We start from the raw sequence: 19,205 nt of genomic DNA, 5'->3' as shown, positions 1-19,205 counted from the left end.
GATCCTAGGATAAAGATGTATACATTTCAAATGGCTCTGTAAGAAAACAGTCACTGAATTCACGTAATAACATAAAAGGTAATTTGAATAAATTACCTGCCCCCCCCCCTGCTCACACTCTGTCTTTCACTGTCTTTCACTGTCTCTCAAAGATGAATAAACTTCAAAAAGTTGTAAACTACAATCAAAGAAAAGTATGGTAAAGAAAAGTATATCTTGAAACAATGCAAGGACAGAAAGATGTGGTTATATAAGTGTCATGTAAAGCGAAGGACTTGGCGGTTACAAGGGCTGAGTGCAGAGAAGGGGCAATGGCCTGACTGCTGGTGCGTCAGGTACCCTGAAGGTGCCCATCCTGCCATCCACCACCTGACCACCCTGCCTGCCCTCTAGGCCCCACTCCATCTCCTGCAGCAGCTCCCCGGGGGAATCAGCCTTCTCCCCACTGCACCCCCATCCTTCAACATAACCAGGGTATCCGGGAGGCCAACCCCTAGGTCCCTACCTGCTCCCTACCCACCACCTGCTCCTGGCACCCCTCCTGTGAATCCCTTGGCACCTGGCATGGTAAGACCAGGAATGCCGATGGAAGAAGATGTGGAAGAAAATGAAGAAAGTTCTTACAGATATACAAAACCACAAGCATGGCAAGCATTCCTCCTCCTCCTCCTCATCCTCCTCCTCCTCCTCCTCATCCTCCTCCTACTCCTCCTCCTTCTCCTCCTTCTCCTCGTCCTCTTCTACAGCACTGCTTCTGACTGAGTACAGGGCCTGGACCCTTCCCTCAAGCCTTTCTGGTTCTGCTCTCCGACCAAGAATCGCATGCCATCTTTGTACTGGGGAAAATTAGCCCCATCCCCCTCCTCCTTCAACCTCTCTGAGCCTTACTCTGCTGTTCAGCCATGACTGGCCGGGGTAATTGGGTAAGAATGACCATGGGTTAGTAAAGACTGTCTTCTCACTACTTGGATGGACATTTCAGCTGATGAGTTTAGTAGAACTATTTTTGGCAGATGATGAGACTTCGGAGATAACTACTGAAGACGAGTAGAAGAGGTGTCATATGTGATTTTTTAGCCTTTTTTGCAATATTCGTGGTGTTGTGGGAGGTGATATGGAGTTTTAATTATGGAAAAGAGAAACTCTACCATTGTAGTGATGGGGGGCAAATGTTGGTCGTTTACTGGCAAATACATTTCCCAGCAGGACTTTACTGACCCTACTAACTGGAAGACTGCTGGGACATGGAGTCCATTGGGTTGATAAGCTCTGCTTGCCCTTTTGGAACCTAATCTCACTGACATCTCTGGCCCTTCGCTTTCTCCAGGTCTCATTTAATCCAAATAAAGCTATTTATCCAAGGAAGAAAGGAAGGGAGGAAGGAAGGAAAGGGAGAAAGATAGGGAGAGAAAGAGAGAGAAAGAGAGAGAAAGAAAAGAAAACAAAAGGAAAGAAGAAAGAAAGAAAGAAAGAAAGAAAGAAAGAAAGAAAGAAGAAAGAAAGAAAGAAAGAAAGAAAGAAAGAAAGAAAGAAAGAAAGAAAGAAAGAAAGAAAGAAAGAAAGAAAGAGACAGGAGAGGAAGGAGAGGAAGAAAAAACAACATGAGAGGCAACTACTGTCACTGACCCTTTAAATTTCCTCTGTGCTCAGAGTCAGACCCTCAGACCCTCCAGGGTCTCCAAGGCCTCCCTGTCTGTTTCTCACCGGTATTCCTGGGGGTGACAGAGACAGCTTTCTGTCTCAGGTCCCCATGGGCCTGCAGCAGTAAGTCAGAACTGATGCTTCTGCCCCATGTTGAGCACTAACAATATGGCTCATCCTCAGGCTGCAGGCTGAAAAGGTCCTAGAGACCTTGTTCCCAGAGTGGGAGCCCGAGAACCGAGCTGAGATCTCCGAGGGCCCATTTCTTCTGAGCACCAGAGTTGTGGTAACGCTGAGAGAAATCTCTTGGAAGCAGCCCACATAATTTGCTCCAACACTGTTGCTAATTCCCGTACAGGTGAGGGTCACCTTCTGCCCCTGAAACCCTGACAGTGAGGCCTCCTGTGTCGGGGCACACTGTGCCCAGGACCCTGCAACAGAGCAGTGGAGACACGGACAGGGAGGTCCTGAGGGAATGCCTCCAGCTTGTTCTTCAAAAGAGGGGAAGAAGGAGGCCAGCACACCCCAGCCCATGATCACTCGCCTTGCTTTCCACAGCCAGTCACCTAAGCGGAGAACGAGGGGGGTGAGGAGGAGAGGGGTCCAGGTCAAGGTGGAGACAGCCCAGGCTGTGCCCCTGACTGAGCCCACCAGTGAGAGAACTGCACAAAGCCTCTCTCATCCCCTCCCCACTTTGGAGAGCAGAGAGGAATCCTTCATGCAAATCACTCCCCTCCTGGGTCCAGAAACCTAGTCACTGAATATGGTGACAGCTGAGTGTGGGGTGGGGCTGGGGAGCCAATCGTGGGCCCCAATGAGCATAGAACAGAGGGTACAAGGCAGGATTCCAGGACTGGGTGCCCAGCTGAGACACCCCTCAGCCATCCCTGCACCTCCCCCAATGCACAGGGACAGACCTCCAGCGCCCCCTGCTGTCTCAGAGTTCAGACTCACTTAGGACTGGGAGAAGGAACTGGAGTTGAGCAGAGAGAGGGACCCTCTGGACTTGAGCCTGCCTGGCACCCCACCCATCCCTACACAGGGGCGGGGGCTTCTGATCCCCCAAGTGCGACCTCCTGTGTGGCAGGCACCACCACACCTCAGTCTTTACTTCAGAGCTGTGGCTTCCTCAGCATGAATCACTCTGTGCCCCCCCCCACCACTTAGATAGTTGTGTTGTTGGGACGTCAGGTGAGTGACCCCCCCAGGCAAGTTGTGTCCTGCACTGAGGGATAAGAAGGACAGAGGGCAGGCTCACCACTCCACGGGCTGTATCAGGAAGACCTGAGGAGACATCCCATCTCTTTGTCATGTCAGGTCACTTCCCACCCAGGCAAGCCAGTCCCCATAATGCTCTGCACCTGAGCCCATCCTCACACTTGTTGGGGCAGGGTCCATTAACAAGAATGCACATGACATTCTTCAAGGACAGACTGTAATTAGAAACAAGGGGCATGTGCCTCTCACGTTGCCTTTTCCCAAGAGCACCCATAGGCGATAGTCAGCAACACAGTCATCCCAGGATGCAGCCAGGAAGCCCCAGTGGTGAGGGAGACACTGGAGGTGACTGGGTCCCCGGCACCAGATGGGTTTCCCTTCCAGACGGGACTGCATATTCGGGAAAACACAGAAGCTTGGGAATTGTAAGGACAGAGCTCATCCCATGACTCAGAAGTTCCTGGTGCTCTAAGCCCTCCTTTCTCAGTGTGCAATGTATTATAATGACTCACACCAGATCCTTCTCTAGTCCTTCTGTGTGTCACACAAGGTTCTACTCCTCCTGTAAATATTCACACAATTGTTTTCCCCAATACTTATCTAATTCATCTCTGCACTGTTCGTGACAATACATCTAAGATATATCTTCTGGGATTTATATCATATATATATGTATATATATATATATATATATATATACACACATATATATACATATATATATGAAACACAAACTACGTATATATAAACATGAGATATTGTTATGCACACACACACAACTTCTAGTCATCGACTCTCGATTAACATAGAACCGTGTGCTCTAGTCCTATAAATATATACTGCTTCCCATTGAATACCTCCCATGAAACATCTCCTCCTTGTCTGTCATAGTGAGTCAGATGAAAACCCAACAGGCTCCATGACCTTGACAGTTTTGTTTGTCCTTTCAGCACTGAGTGTCTGCAGTCTACCGGCACTTAGCTGGTGCCCAGGAAAGGTTTTTGAATTAAAAAGAATACATCAGTGTATAAAAAAAGAAAAAATACACATATCCACATTCTTTACCTTATTGCCAAAACTAGTACCTCTTCTTTTGTTTGAATCATCATAATCCATCCACATTTTTAAGTACAGAGATGGAGGTCATCTTAGACAAACCCTTAGGCCTCACACACAGCCTCCAGGTAATTCCTAAATCCAGGGATCTCCACAATAAATATAATGCTAAAATGTCCACACTACCCAAAGCACTCTGTATTTTCAATGCAATCCCCATAAAAACTCCATGGACGTTTTGCACAGAAATAAAAAAAAACCCAAATTTTGTATAGAACCAGAAAAGACCCCAAATTGCCAAAGCAATCTTGAGAAGGAACAAACCTCGAGACACCATTCTTTGTACTTTCAAATTATATTACAAAGCTGTAGTCATGAAAACAATGTGGTATTGTTCTCGAGAGACACATAGATTGATGCCATAGAATAAAAAGACCAGAAAGTCATTCAAGTTCCTCTTGACCACCGGGGAAGACATAGGCTGAAAACGGTCCTTTGCAAGGTCTCCGGAACAGAGCTACCATGGATTTGGGAAGGAATTCAGAAAGAATATACATGGATCCTAGAGCAGATGCACCAGATGGGATGCTTAGGATCTCACTGATATTTCCTGAATGCACTTTGGGAGAGAAAACTGGAATGACTCAGACGTCTGACAATGAGCACGTTGACATAGATGCCGGGATAGAGTGTGAATCAAGACACTCCATCTGGGTAAGAAGCACATGTAAAGAATAATCTCATCAGGGTCAGGTCCCATGTGCCAAAGGCCCCCATGGGAGCTGCCTTCTGCTCTCTGCTGCTTCCTGCATTGGCACGGGCGCCTGGAGCCCTGGCTCAGCTGTCAGATCAGTTACCTCCTTCCCCTTTTGATACACGTTTACTGTTAGAGGAATGTGTGTAGAGACAACTCTTCAGTCCTGATCCATGAGCAGTCAAGGGAGCCATGGACAGGCTCACCCCCAGGAGTCTGAGCAGAACAGAGTCTGCCTTGAGGTGATGGGGGGCCACGTTGGGAGTCCTGGTCTAACGCTGAGGTAGAAGAGAGTGGCTAGAGCAGTGGGAGGCAGAAGTGGTCTCTGATGGGCTTTGCTCACGTCATACAATGGCATGTCTGTGTCTGGACGCTAAGGGGCACTCAAGGCCTGTTTCTGAGGGGTCACGGTAGACCAGAGATAAGAACTGCCACCTGCCACTGCCTGTGCCCTCTGCTCAGGCCTCACATCTGTGACCTCCCCACCCCTGCCCTGAAATTGCCCCCACCCTGCCCATCCCCCTGACATCCTCAGTCAGAGGCACCTAAAGAAGTCAGTGAGGAGTCAGAAAAAAGGGGTTCGCATTTGCATGGTTGGGCCCTCCCCCTCTCAACAGTTGAAGAGGTGAAGGGAGAGGTTAAGGGAGGCTCTGCTCAGCTGTGAGGCAACAGAAGGCAGGATCGGTGCTGACCTCCGCCATGGCCTGGTCCCCTCTCCTCCTCACCCTCCTTGCTCACTGCACAGGTGACTTGATGTGGGGACACGGGAAGGGGTGCTGGAAGCACAAGTGTGGGCCTGATTCCTCCTCTTGTCTCTAGACCCCAGGAATATCCTCTCTGTTGTTTCTCTTTCCAGGGATTTGGGCTCAGTCGGGGCCGAATCAACCATCCTCAGTGTCTGGGGCCCTGGGCCAGAGGGTCACTATCTCCTGCACTGGAATTGATAGTTACGTGGGTTGGTACCAACAAATCCCAGGAATGGCCCCCAAAACCATCATCTATGATAATAGCAACCGACCCTCAGGGGTCCCTGATCGATTCTCCGGCTCCAAGTCTGGCAGCACAGGCACTCTGACCATCACTGGGCTCCAGGCCGAGGACGAGGCTGATTATTACTGCGTATCGTGGTACAGCAGTGGCAGAGCTTACACAGTGGTCCAGGCCTGTGGGGAAGTGAGACAAAAACCTAGTTACTCATCTGTAAAGAGGGAAACACATCAGCAGTTGCCTCCTCAGCTTAGCCTGTGATTCTGCTCATTCCGTGGCTGATGACTTGGGCGCAGGTCCATGCAAGGGCACCTCCCGTGAGTGAGGCTCCTCCTTTCCTTTCTGTCCTCAAAGTCAGTCTCAGAAAACGCTTCCGACACAGAGTCTTGATGGAAGACAAATCTCTTGTTTTATCAGCTGAGGTATTTTACTTCTAGGCCAGATCATATCAATTTTTCCTTCTGATATAAAAATAAATGAAGCATTTTTGTTTTTCCTCTGAACTCTACCCATGTGGTGGGTGAAAAATAAGTCAGCCTTATTTGCATCTGGTACTATTATCTCCATGGCAGTGGCTAGTCTCTTCTTCTTATCTATTATTTGTGAAAAAATGCCAATTTAAAATTATAAAATTATGAGGATAAGTTTCAAAAATATTGTCCATAGGAAAAACCCTGCATTCAATGTTTATAACAACTGATTCTTAATCACTAAAGCCTGAAAGCAACCTAAACTTGGCACATGGATATTTATTCTAGGTTTAAAATAATCACCCAAACCAGGAACCAACTAAAAGGTCACCAAGGAGGTGCCACTTTTATAAATAATTTGATAATTATATCCAACATTGGAAGAAGCAAAACTCTGCAAACATCTGTAGGTCGCAGGGGTGCTAATCGCTGAAAAAGAATGAATCATGTGAACAGAGGAAAACACTCTGAGCCACAGATTATTCTATATGATACTAATGACACTTAAGTGACACTCTGTCATTGTCTGTCATTCTCTCCCAAACAAACGCAAACAAATCAGTGCACAACCACCACACATACCCATGTGTGCACACACACAAGGACAGGGTGTGTCTAGGAGCTCACGAGCCAACCTAAAGGGCCCCCATGAGGCAAAACTAGAAAGATTTCAACCACAGGAACATCAAAGGATTGGGTTGTAACTCAGTGTCTACATATATGTCTGCCGTCCATATTGTTCACTGATGGTATAAGTAAATGGAATCAGATGAGACACATTCCCATCCAGAGATTTCATGGAACAGGTGTAAACCCTTGGCTTGGATGACGTCAGGCATAACCCCCACTCAGTAAGTATGCACAAAGGCACCAACAAGAGGGACAGTCTGAAGAAGTGTCACAGTAAGAGAAGCTTAAGGACAATTCACAACTCAATGTCACAAAGAATCATAAACTGGATCATACAACAGAAAAGGGACATTAGGTAAAAACTAAGAATATTCTGAATAAACTGTGGATATTAATTGTTACGCATTGAACTGTGTCTCCAACAATTCATGTGATTAAGAGTTCTAAAAACTCACATATTTCAGGATGAGACCCTATTTGGAAATGAGACTGTTGCCGATGTAATTAACAGGGTGAGACTAGTAAAGTGTAAGAGCATGTGTCTAAGCTTTCTCTGTCTTTGTTTTTCCTCTGACTCGGTCTGGAATGATGCTGAAAGGAATCTCACTATTTTAGAGAAAAAGGTCTATGAACCCACCCTACATTGTCCAGAGAACCCTGATAATCCCGGAAAAAACCTAGACATTTTGTTGTCTTTTCACTGTTAACCCATGGAACATTACCAAATAAATATAATAGGGTTGAATGTGAGTGGGATTCCCTTCCCTGAATGCCCCTTAATGGATGAGCTGAGAACGAATATCTAAGAAGATAGAGGTCCCTTGTACTGCATAATGTTTTATATCAATGTTCATCCTGAGAACACTTACAAAACTGGACTAATAGAGAGGAAAATGAGTATAAGTACACCAGAGAAGAAAATTAAATTGCAGACTGAGTACAAAGCCCGGTCAAAACCCAGATTGGGAAGTAAATACAGTGGATACCTCTCTGCGGAGAGCAGGTAGTCTTTTGACAAACAGAGACTTCAAAGAAAAGAGTAATAAAGGAATTTAAATTGTTTCAATCTAAATCTAGATTTAAGAAGAGAACAAAATAACAAAAATGATATTAAACTTAATATATTACATAATGATGTTAAATTATATTGCATTTAAATGGACAAATTGTTCCAGTTATAGACATGGATTGACATAACAGAGAATAATGGTTAAAATTTTTAAAAAAAGTATACCCTGCAACCATGAAAGTACAAAAAGATGTGGTTATATAAGTGTCACGCCAAAGACTAAGGGAAGAAATTTTCTAGAAAACCGGTGACACATTTAATAGTGATAAAATAATCTATTCAAGAAAAAAAGAAGCTCAAATATAATAGCATACCTTTGCAAAACTATCTGAAGAATAAATTATAGAAGCAAAGAGAGGAATAACTAGTCCACAATTACAGTTGCAGATGTTAACACAATGGTCTTAGTAACTGAATGAATACAGAAAAAAAAATAGTACACATAAAAAAGAGAACAGAAGAATTAAAATGAGTACAAATCTGAACGGTAATTGCTTAAGTAATTACATAAAGACAGTAGTAAAAAAAAAACTGAGGGATTTCCTGATTTACTTCTAATGGATTTGTATGCTTTATCTTGGTTCTGTGAGCAGGGGTGGCTCCCTGCGTTTCCTTCTTATTCCTTTTTTTCATCTTCCCACCTCTCTTATCTTCTCCTTTCCTTACCACTGACCCAGAGCTAGTGCACAGCAGGAAGGGATGCTCCGGCCACTGCACTGGAAGGACGGACTTGGCATATCTCACGTTCCTGTTCCCACGTAGTTCCCACATGCCCACCTTTACACATGTGACACAAACCCCTTTAACTGTCCTCAACCTTATTTTTCCCTCTCACGTCCTTCCCGACAGTGCACACAGCTGGAGCCCTCAACCTCACCAACATCCTTTCCCTCACCCTCAGTCCAGGGCCACGGTCACCTCTCCATGCTCTTCCTTGTGGGCCCTACTTGCTCATCTTCCTCCTCCAGATTCCCTGTATACTCAGCCCTCAGGCCCTCCGGACACGGCCTTGCCTGCTCTGTTGTAGTCAGGCACATTGTTGAAACTGACACCACAATGTCTGTCTAAAGTGTAAGTTTCTTAGTTAATAATACTGTACTGTAGATTTGAAATTTGCAGACAGGATAGATCTTAAGGGTTCTCATGAAAGAAAGAAAGAAAGAAAGAAAGAAAGAAAGAAAGAAAGAAAAGAAAAGAGAGAGGAGAAAGAAAGAAAGAAAGAAGGAAGAAAGAAGGAGAAAGAAAGAAGAAAAGAGAGAGAAAGAAAGAAAGAAAGAAAGAAGAAAAGAGAGTGAATAAAGAAAGAAGAAAAGAGAAGAAAGAAGAAAAGAGAGAGAAGAAAGAAAGAAGAAAAGAGAAGAAAGAAAGAAGAAAAGAGAGAGGAGAAAGAACGAAAAAAGAAGAAAAGAGAGAGAAGAAAGAAAAGAAAAGAGAGAGAAGAAAGAAAGAAGAAAAGAGAGAAGAAAGAAAGAAAGAAAGAAAGAAAGAAAGAAAGAAAGAAAGAAGAAAAGAGAGCGAAGAAAGGAAGGAAGGGAGGGAGGGAGGAAGAAAAATAGAAAACTGGCATGTATACGAAGTGATAAATGTATTGATTAGCTTGATTGTTTCACCTCACAGTTTTAATGTATATCCAATCTTCATTCTGTGCCTTAAGTGCATACAATGTTTGATTTTTTATTATACTTGGAAAAGCTGAAAAGTTAAACAGAATTAATAATAAAAACAATATGTTGCATTTCAACAATATTTCTCCCGTTTTCAATCTCTAAGAAATACAAATAAAATAAAAGCCAAGCACCTCACTCTGACATAGAAGTACTTTTACATTTAGGCGTCAAATGTCCTCACCCCTTTTGCACTTACATTCCATTTGCTCTGTCAAATGACGTAGTTTCCGTCCCCTCAACACATCATATCTGATGGCCCACCCACCTCCAATTCCTTCTTTCTTCTGGGAAGGTAGTGTGTTTTATTTGTCCTGCTGTAGGAACCCTGGTCCCAACTCTCCACCCAGAGAACCAGTCTCCTCCCTCACGTGGCCCACCTGAGACAGCAGCTCAGGTGTGTGCTTCCAGAAACCGCTGCCTTCTCAACCCACTGCGGCCCCATTCATGGTGCTTGGTGGTGATTCACCACATTTCTTTCTCTGACAAACACAGAAACTCTCTGTGGGAAGGCTGTTTGTTCATATTAGTTACCTTGGGCACTAGGGCATATGGCACGTGGATGCTTGTGGTCTGACAGTGGCCAGGCTGTCAGGTCAGTGTCCCTGACGTCCTTTCCAGGGACAGACTGAAGCTTGACCTGTGGGCAGCAGGGGGCACTGTCGGCCTCCCCAGGAAGAGCACACTGGGGGCCCCCTGCTGTGTACCCTACAACCCCCTTAGGGCGCCCACACTTTTGCCTATGTGTGCTAGTGGGGACTCAGCAGCTGTGTCCCCTCTGGCTGGGAGGGGTCTGCTGCTCACAGGTCTGTGGAAGGTTCCAGCAGCTGCTTCTTCCCTGGTCCCTCCCAGGAGACAAACTCTGAGTCTGTGTGGAAATCAGCTCCCTCTTTCTAAGGGACTAAGCTGACACTTCAGCTAGTAGGCAGGACGGAAATCTGTGTGAACAGCCGGTCCCCATGAGTCCATAGAGAAGACAAAAGAAACCGCTACATGCCCGCCCTGATCTGGGGCTGCAGGAGGAGCATCCATCATGGCCTGGACCCTTCTCCTTGTGCTCCTGGTGCTCCTGGCTCACTGCACAGGTAGGGACATCTCCAGATCCATGGCAGCTCTTGAGTGGGTGTCACCCTCACTGTCACAGACCACCAAGCAGCTTAACCTTTTCCACCGCCCCGTTTCCCATGAGGGTCTGTGTTAACAGGTTCCCTGTGCCAGCAGGGGATGACCCAGCTACCCTCCTTCTAAAGACTTCCACTGTGCTCCAGATCTATGGGGAAGTGAAACAAAAACCTGGCCTGCACCCTCCTGACCTGGTGTGCCCCTCACAACAGGGGCTCTACCACGCCTGGGTTAGGGGGTCAATAGCGTTGTCATTTCTTCTGTCAGCACCTGAGTTTCCTCAGTCCACTTGATCTGATAGTATCACATGCTTTTCTTCAGATCAAAATTTGGATTAATCCATTGATAATATAGTCTCACCCTGTTAATGCTGCACTGGAAGTAATCCCATGCTCAGAGATTAATAGCTCTTAATGAAGAAATTGGATAAGAATGAAAAGGCTGATTCCGGCCATGCTCTCTGGAGAGTGTAGAGTGACTCAGATATGCTTCTGGTCTGAGTGTTTCCATTTGGGGTTGTGATGCAACCCACACACACACGTGGGAATTGTATTATCTATTCTAGCATCAACCTCCAAAAATGAAAATTAGAAATAATATCGTCTACAATAGCATCAAAAATATGAAACATATAAGGAAAGATCTGAAAGAATTTGAGAATTTTATGCACTAAAAATTATAAACCATTCAAAGGGAGATTAAAGGTTTAAATACATGTACAGATCTATCTGGCTTATGGGTCTAAATATTCAACTTGGTAAAGATGTCAATCCTCCCAGAATTGACCAATACAATCATTGTAATAGCTTTGGTAAAATGTCCTTGAAATGGTGGGGAATTTTAGAAAAGAAAAAAAGAAAAGAAAGTAGAAACACTAAGAAAACATGTGACTGGAATATAGCCCTGGGAGAATCCTGTCCTGTGTCCTCAGGCCAGCTTGTCTCTGAGGAGGATAAGGCCCAGGAAGTTGGTCTGAAGTCAGAAGAAACAAGTCAGGGTGACAGCACAGACACGCAGTGTCAACCAAGGACACGGACCGGGTAGAGGACCCTCTGTCCGAAGGCCGAAGCACAGAGTGTGAGTGCAACAGGCCTGTTGCTGGGGACCCCTGGCGACGAGTCTATATAGTGCCCCCCACAGTGTGCATCTGGGGCGATGGTTTCTGTTCATCACTTCAACCTGGCGAAGGACCCTGTGACTTGTAACTTGTTGGAGAATTGGGGCCAGAAGACAGGTACATGAAGAGGGCAGCATGTGATCTCAGAAACTCTGTATTTTCAAGGGTTACAAGTGGAACTTGTATCCATAATTCCTGGGAAGACAGTCTGAGGAAACTGATCAAAAAGAGGTCACCTCCAATGGCTGCCTTGGCCTCTCTTGGAAGGCATGTGGGTGTATCCCTACCCCACATGGGATGTTGTTTGCCTGGTCTTGTGGAGGCATATGTAGTGGGAAGTCATGCCTACTGGAGAAGTCTTGTGTGCTGAAGTTCTTGACTGCAACTTAAGGATGAATTTGAACCCCCCTGACCAGCACAATGAAAGGCCCCATGTCCCAGGCCTAGGAGGAAATGAGATTCTAGCTCCTTGAGCACTCACGCCCAATTTCATCTGCCTACAATGACAGTTTTCATGGATTCTTTCTACTAACTTGTCAATGTAAGGCAAGATCTACATGATCGTGTAAGGAATGATCTGATCTGTGAGGAAATTTAAAATGAGTGTGTATCTTAGCAAATGTGTATCAAGTCTCCTGCACTGATGTAGCAGAGGAACGCCCAGGGTTTCCTTCTCAATTTGTATTCAGATTTATTTTCTCCTTTCTGCCATTCCCTCCCCATTCATTAACCTTGCTGGCATCCCGAGCTTTGTGCTCTGAATCCCCAAAGTGAGTTAGGCTTTGGACCAAGTAATAAGGAACTCCAAATATCCCTGCCCCCTATATTTTCTGTAATTTAGGTACCTGTTTCCAGGATCTACAGACTCATCCATCCATGAGGTTGGGGTCAGATCTCAATAACAAAATTATCTGTAGCAGAAAAAGCAGCAACATGAGATGAAATTGTGGCCTGGCAACAAAACACATATGTGGAAGCCATAGAAATATGGACTGGGGAGATCTTGTCTCATTGTTATCTGAGATGAAACCTCTGGCTTCAGGTCTGCCAAGGCATGATTTCTTAGGTCCTGTCCTAAGACAAGTCTGACCACTGGGTCCAGACATGGGGCCATCTGGACAAACACTGTTCCAGATCAGTGAAGAATCAAGATGCAGCCTCCCTCCTCCTCTTGTGGGCCTTTCACTCTCTGGACACTTATTGCATCTAACTGTACATAATTTACAATCTGTCCTCATCCTCTCAAACTATGTCCCCAAATCCAGTCCTTGGCAACACATATTGTGATACCGTCTCACATTGAGCAGAAATCCCTTGATGCGATGGTCAGCCTTCCCTGGGGGCCAGGTCCATGAAGTGTCAGGTTGGAACCAGAGACACAGGAGTCCAACTGCATTTGACTTAGGACAGTTGACTCACCAAGAGTTCCTTCGTCCCACACTATTTACTAAAACATACTTGGTGCCACACTTGGTCTAGAGGCTCAGGATACAGTGTAGGCAAGACAGGGATTGTCCCTGTCCTCAAGGAGCTGACGCTATCTGGGAAAGGGAAAACAAACCAGGAAAAGCATAAACACATGTAAAATGTTACCATGGAGTGAGGGGAGTTGAGTATTGTAGGTGGATACAGGAGCCACTAGAGCATTTGACAAAAAGACACAGGATCTAATTCAAGCTTATGAAGAAAAGTCCAGATGTTTCAGTGAACATGAATGAGGAGGAGGGAGGAAGGAAGCCAGTGGGAACACCGGTAGCTGTTAGAGGATAATGGGCAGATTCAGCAAGTTTGGGGAGGAAGGAGGCACCAAAGAAGGGGGTGTGGCTTCGAACTAACCCTTAGGAGCTGGATGGCATGTGAGTGAGCTCCTAGGGAGAACATTCTTGATCAGGGGTATGGAGATGAGGCCCCAAGTTCACCCCCATGATGGAAGCGTCAACAACCTCCCTGCCTTGTTCAGTGGTAACATGGGGATATTTTGGGGTGTCTGGGTGGTTGGGTCGCTTAAGCGTCTGACTCTTGATTTCAGCTCAGGCCATGATCTCACGGTTTGTGAGTTCAAGCCCCACGCCAGGCAGCTTTGCATTGGCAGTGTGGAGCCTGCTTGGGATTCTCTTTCGCTCTCTCTCTGCCCCTCCCCTACTCATTTTCTCTTTCTCTAAATAAATAAATAAATAAATAAATAAAATTTAAGAAAATAAAACACAGGCATATTTCCTCTCCAGATAACAAGTGGGAAATCCTTCAGGACTCACTCTTCTTTCTCTGATAGTTATCTGAGATGACCCTTCTCCATGACCCCCATGTCCCCAGGCTGATTTTCCACATAGGAACAAAATGCCTCTGCATTCCCATGTATTGCATCCACACAACAAGCCATCCAGAATGAGAGATCCTCGTCATCCTGGACCCATTGATCAGGAATCCCAGCTTTCAGGACTGGACCAGATCTCTTACACCATCTTCCCTGCCATCAACATGGTACCAGAAAGAAATTCATCTGATTTCTCCCAGAAACATGAGGTTCATCCCAGCATTTCGGGCCGGGATCAATCACATTCTGACAGCATGATTGGAAGATGTGGGTCTGGATAGGAGAGGAAAAGGTCAGACGGTTTGTGCAAGCATCTCCACCTTGTATATCACTCAGCTGTTTATTACCAGCTCTGCCCTCCACCCTCATAGCTGGTTCATGTTTGAGTCTTGTGTTGTGTACGTTAAGAGCTGAGCAGGGGACACAGACCATGGGGTTTCTGTCTCATACGGTTGTAATTCTGACTCCCAGAGTTTTCTAATGTCTTATAAAACATAAGACATCCCATGACCACCTGTGGTTGTCTCCTCCATATGTCCCTTCCTCAGGAGAGGACCAGTCCCAGAGGCCCAGCACAAGATGCTCTGTACACATCCCATGACGGTTCCCCATCTGCTCCAGTCCCCAGTAAGTGCCACTCCAGGTCACCTCAGGATCATTGCTGAGAGACTCCACCTCACAGGGAGGTCACAGAAGGCACTACCACATTTAACCTTTTCTGTGTTCTGGGAGTGGGATCAGAATTAGCCAGACTCAAAAAGCCAAATATCTGATTCTCATACAAATACAGAATGGACAAGTGTAAAATATGCTATTCAACTCATCTATTAGTGAGAAGACCAATAAAATGGTGAAGCTTGAATAAAGAGCAGATAAAAAACAAAAATACTTACAGTTCACCAGGAAAACGGACTTTGAAAAAATATTTTTGTGTGTTGGAGATACACTGCTAAATTTGTAACAAGCAAGGAATCACATAAGAGGAAAAACATGTGTCCTGCACAGAAAGAGACACGTCTTCATGGGGGTAGCACAGTGCTCTGGATTTGATCCTGACTGAAAAAGAATCTGAGCAGAGACGCCACCTCGACCCTGACCCATGAACAGCCAAGGTAGCCATGGCCAGACCTTGAAGAGTCTGGGTAGAGTATACAGCTTTCCTTGAGGTAATGGGAGGCAACATAAGGGGATACCTGGCCCTAAAGCAGGGGATAGGGGACAAAGCAGTAGGATGTCAGGAGGTGTGTCTGACTGGCTCCAGTCACATGTCACACAATGCTGTGTCTGGGCCTGGACCACCAAGGGACACATATGGCCCATTTCAAGGGTTAAAAGGTGATCAGAGCTGGGACCTGCCACCTGGAACTGCCTGTGCCCTATGTTCAGGGCTCACAGTGGTGACATCCACACCCCCTGGCCCCACACAGCCCCTCCCATACCCATCCCCTCACCTCCTCAACAGAGAGACCTGACCCAGGGCCAGTGAAGTGTTAGACAGCTATGAGTCTCATTTGCATGGAGAGATCCTCCCCCTCTTAGAGAAGAAAAGGGGAAGAGACCTATTAGGGGAGGTCTGCACACCGTGGGTTACAGAAGGTAGGAACAGTGATGACTTCCACCATGGCCTGGACCCCTCTTCTCCTCACCCTACTTGCTCACTGTACAGGTAAGTGGATGTGAGGCCAAGGGAAGGGGCCCTTGGAGGACATGTGGGTCTTGCTTTTTCCTCTTGTCTCTAGACCCCGGCATCACGGTCTCTGTGTCTCTCATTTGCAGGGTCCTGGGCCCAGTCTGTGCTGACTCAGCCACCATCAGTGTCTGGGACCCTAGGCCAGAGGATCACCATCTCCTGCACCGGAAGCAGCTCCAACATCGGGGGTGGTAATGCTGTGAGCTGGTACCAACAAGTCCCAGGAATGGGCCCCAAAACCGTCATCTATTGGAATAACAGCAAACCCTCGGGGGTCCCAGATAGATTCTCCGGCTCAAAGTCTGGCAGTTCAGGCACCCTGACCATCACTGGGCTGCAGGCTGAGGACGAGGCTGATTATTACTGCTCAGCGTGGGATGATAGTCTCAGTGCTCACACAGTGCTCCAGGCCTGTGGGGAAGTGAGACAAAAACATGCTGTCCCTGCAGTGATGGGATTTCTTTTGCAGCCCCCATCTTCTGCCAAGACTGGTTCCCCTTTTGTTTGACCTAAATCTGAGGTCTGAAACCCAACTCAGGGAACTTTCTCTAGGATATGTGTCCTTGTCCTCTCAATTGTGTCTCTGCAGCCTGTCCTTGCAGGTACACATTTTCTGTTTCATGCAAACTGAGCAGAAATTCCTGTACGCTGGGATATTGCCCTGGGGACAGAGTCCCTGAGGCTTGTGCCTGTCTGCTAGGGCTACCATAACATAACTGTAGACTTGTGGCTAATCCAAAAGATATTGATTTTCTCACAGTTCTGGATGCTGAATGTCCAAGTTCAAGGTGTTGCCAGGTTTGATTTCTCCTGAGGTCTCTCTCTTTGGCTTGCAGATGGTGGCGTTCTTCCTGGGTGCTCACATGGCCTTGTTTGTGTTTTCCCCTCTGGTGTCTCTACCTCTTCTTATAAAGACATCTGAGCCTGCTTCAGATTCTGTGTCTCCCCTCTCTCTACCCCTCCCCTGCTCACACTTTGTGTCTCTCTGTCTCTCAATAATAAATAAACATTAAAAAAATTAAAAAAAGAAAGAAAGCAGAAAGTATATTACTCACATGATGACCTTCTCTTCCCAGAGGTAGAAAGAAGGTAAAGAGTTGCAAGAAACTTCAATGGTGGTCACTTCCCCACCACCTGACACCTGTGATCACCTTGTGATCATGATTTCTCATGGTCTTTGCAGGACCTAGAGCACAGACTTAGCATTGCCTGACCAGTTGTCTTGATCCCTCTGTAGAACTGAACCATGCAAAGGGCTAGAAAAAAACAAAGAATAAGACTGAGATTTGGATAAAAGACTGCACATGAGTTAGGGTTCTTCTAAGAAACAGAACCTATAAGATGCATGTGTATATGTATGTGTAATATAATGTATGTCTATGTGCATGTCTATGTGTGCATATCAATCTATCTGAGATATTTATTTTAAGGACTCTTTAGCCATTGTTGTAGAGGTTGGCAAGTCCAAAATCCACAGTGTGGGCTGGAAGGCCACAGACCCAGGAGAGGAAGTGTAGATGTTGTAGTTTTGTTCTGAGGGCAATGTGTTCCCAGAATCCCTTCTTTCTGTGCAAGGTCAGTCTTTTCTACATCAAGGACTTCCACTGATTGGATGAGGCCCATTCGCATTATGGATGGTAATTGGCTTTAATAAAAGTCTACTGACTTAATTCCATTTTTTAAAATTTATTCCTTTATTTGAGACAGAGAGAGAGAGAAAGAGAGAGAGCACAGTGGGGGTGGGGGGAGGGAGTGAGAGAAGGGGAGAGAGAATCCCAATCAGGCTCCGTGCTTTCAGCTCAGACCCTAATGCAGGGCTCAATCTTATGAACCGTGAGATCATGACCTGATCTGAAATCAAGAGTCAGTTGCTTAACTGACTGAGCCACCCAGGTGCCCCTACTCATTTACTTCTTAATATCATGTGAAATATATATTCGCAGAAACTACTAAAATCATGTTAGACCAAACATCTGGCTCTCATGGCCTACACAAGCTACACATAATTTAACCATCACAGACCCAATTCCTCAGGGTGTGGAATGGACTAAGAAGTGTGAGACAAGTATGCCCTCGTTGGCGACTTAAGGATCAAGGTGTCAGGTCGTGGCCACTACAGACTGGATGCCCCTAGTCCTCCCTGTTCTTACTTACCACCCAGATGAATGCTTCCTGAGCTCCAGCAGGGATCCTACCCTAGCTCTGCCCCACTCTCTGAAGTGTTGACCCTGCCCTGTGCTCACAGATCTCCACACCTCTCCCTGCTGATCCAGCCTCCATCAGGGACAGAGACCCCAGGACAGAAATGCACTCTCTACTGTCCCCCAAAGGAGCAACAGCAGTGGACAGAATGACATGATTTTGACACATCATTACTGGGATATCTCCTCAAATCTCTGGACTCAACCAGAGATGAGCCAAATCATTGACTCAATCATGTACCCTGGGACCAAGGTTCCTTTTTTGTCTCCACCTCATGCTACCTCATCAGCACTTGTTTCCAGTCCAGAATGAAGCCAGACATCACTGACCAACACAACCCAAAGGTCCTAGTGCTCCTCCAGTGATCCAGGCTCAGGAACATGAGATCCAACCTTCTTGGGCCCCACAATCAATCCACTCCGTCCTGCAGTGCTAACTACAGGTTGACTACTTCTTCCAATTTGTCCTCTCCTTCTCCTTCTTCTTATTCTGTTTTTTTCTTCTTCTTCCTTGAGACTCCCCTGTCTGTGTCTCCACTGTCTGTTACAGGGTCCTGGGCACGGTCTCCACTGACATAGGAAGCATACATGTCAGGGTCTGTGGGACAGAAGGTCACCCTCACCTGCACTGGAAACAGTAACAATGTTGGAACAAATTATGTGGGCTGGTACCAACAGATTTCTCACGGTGGCCCCAAAACTGTGATGCTCAGGACAAGTAGGCTCTCACAGTTCCAGATCTCTGGCTCCCACTCTGGGAACACAGCCTCTCTGACCATATTGGGCCTACAGCTTAAGGACGAGGCTGACTATTACTGCTCAGTGTGGAATGAAAGCATCAATGCTGACACAGTGCTACAGGCCCATGGGGACCTAAGACAAAAACCTGCCCCTGCCCCTCGTTATTGTCACCCCCATTATTGCCTGTGACAAACAAACAGGGAGACCATGGACACCCTAGAGGGTGTGAGGGTCTGCTCTGAGCACAGAACGACCTTAAAAGGTCGGTCACAGTTGCTCTCCCTCATACTGTTTTTTTCTAAAAACAAAGCAAAACAAAACTATTGAGATAATTTGCATGCCACAAAGTTCATTCATATACAGTATACAATTCCATGGTCTTTAGTATAGTTCCACAGTTGGACAACCTCTATCATGACTGAATTTACCACATTTCCATCACCTGCAGAGAAACCTTGGACCTACCAGCAGTGAAGTCACTGTCGCCACTGCGCTCAGCCCTTTGTAGCCACAAATTCCATTCTGTCTGCG

General features: G+C 46.2%; 2 protein-coding genes and 1 gene segment (V, D, J or C); all 3 read left to right on the top strand.

Moving 5' to 3' along the window:
• LOC123381268 (immunoglobulin lambda-1 light chain-like) overlaps window positions 1-19,205 on the top strand; it is a 670,720-nt gene that overhangs the window by 114,419 nt on the left and 537,096 nt on the right. The window lies entirely within an intron of this gene.
• Window positions 1-19,205, top strand: part of LOC109497182 (immunoglobulin lambda-1 light chain) — a 638,912-nt gene that overhangs the window by 109,149 nt on the left and 510,558 nt on the right. The window contains exons 1-2 of one of the 7 annotated variants that reach the window (XM_045041893.1): window positions 5,259-5,414; window positions 5,526-5,813. The exons of 5 other annotated variants lie outside the window; for them this stretch is intronic. In XM_045041893.1, the coding sequence (XP_044897828.1) occupies window positions 5,369-5,414; window positions 5,526-5,813 (334 nt within the window). In that variant the 5' untranslated portion in view covers window positions 5,259-5,368. Of the gene's footprint in view, window positions 1-5,258; window positions 5,415-5,525; window positions 5,818-19,205 lie in introns of those variants that run through there. One more of the 7 variants, XM_045041890.1, reaches the window with a different exon arrangement.
• Window positions 1-19,205, top strand: part of LOC109496970 — a 927,213-nt gene that overhangs the window by 410,313 nt on the left and 497,695 nt on the right.

The sequence above is a fragment of the Felis catus genome, chromosome D3, assembly GCF_018350175.1.
Source record: "Felis catus isolate Fca126 chromosome D3, F.catus_Fca126_mat1.0, whole genome shotgun sequence".
Classification (NCBI taxonomy): domain Eukaryota; kingdom Metazoa; phylum Chordata; class Mammalia; order Carnivora; family Felidae; genus Felis; species Felis catus.
This window is presented reverse-complemented; position numbering and strand designations above follow the sequence as displayed.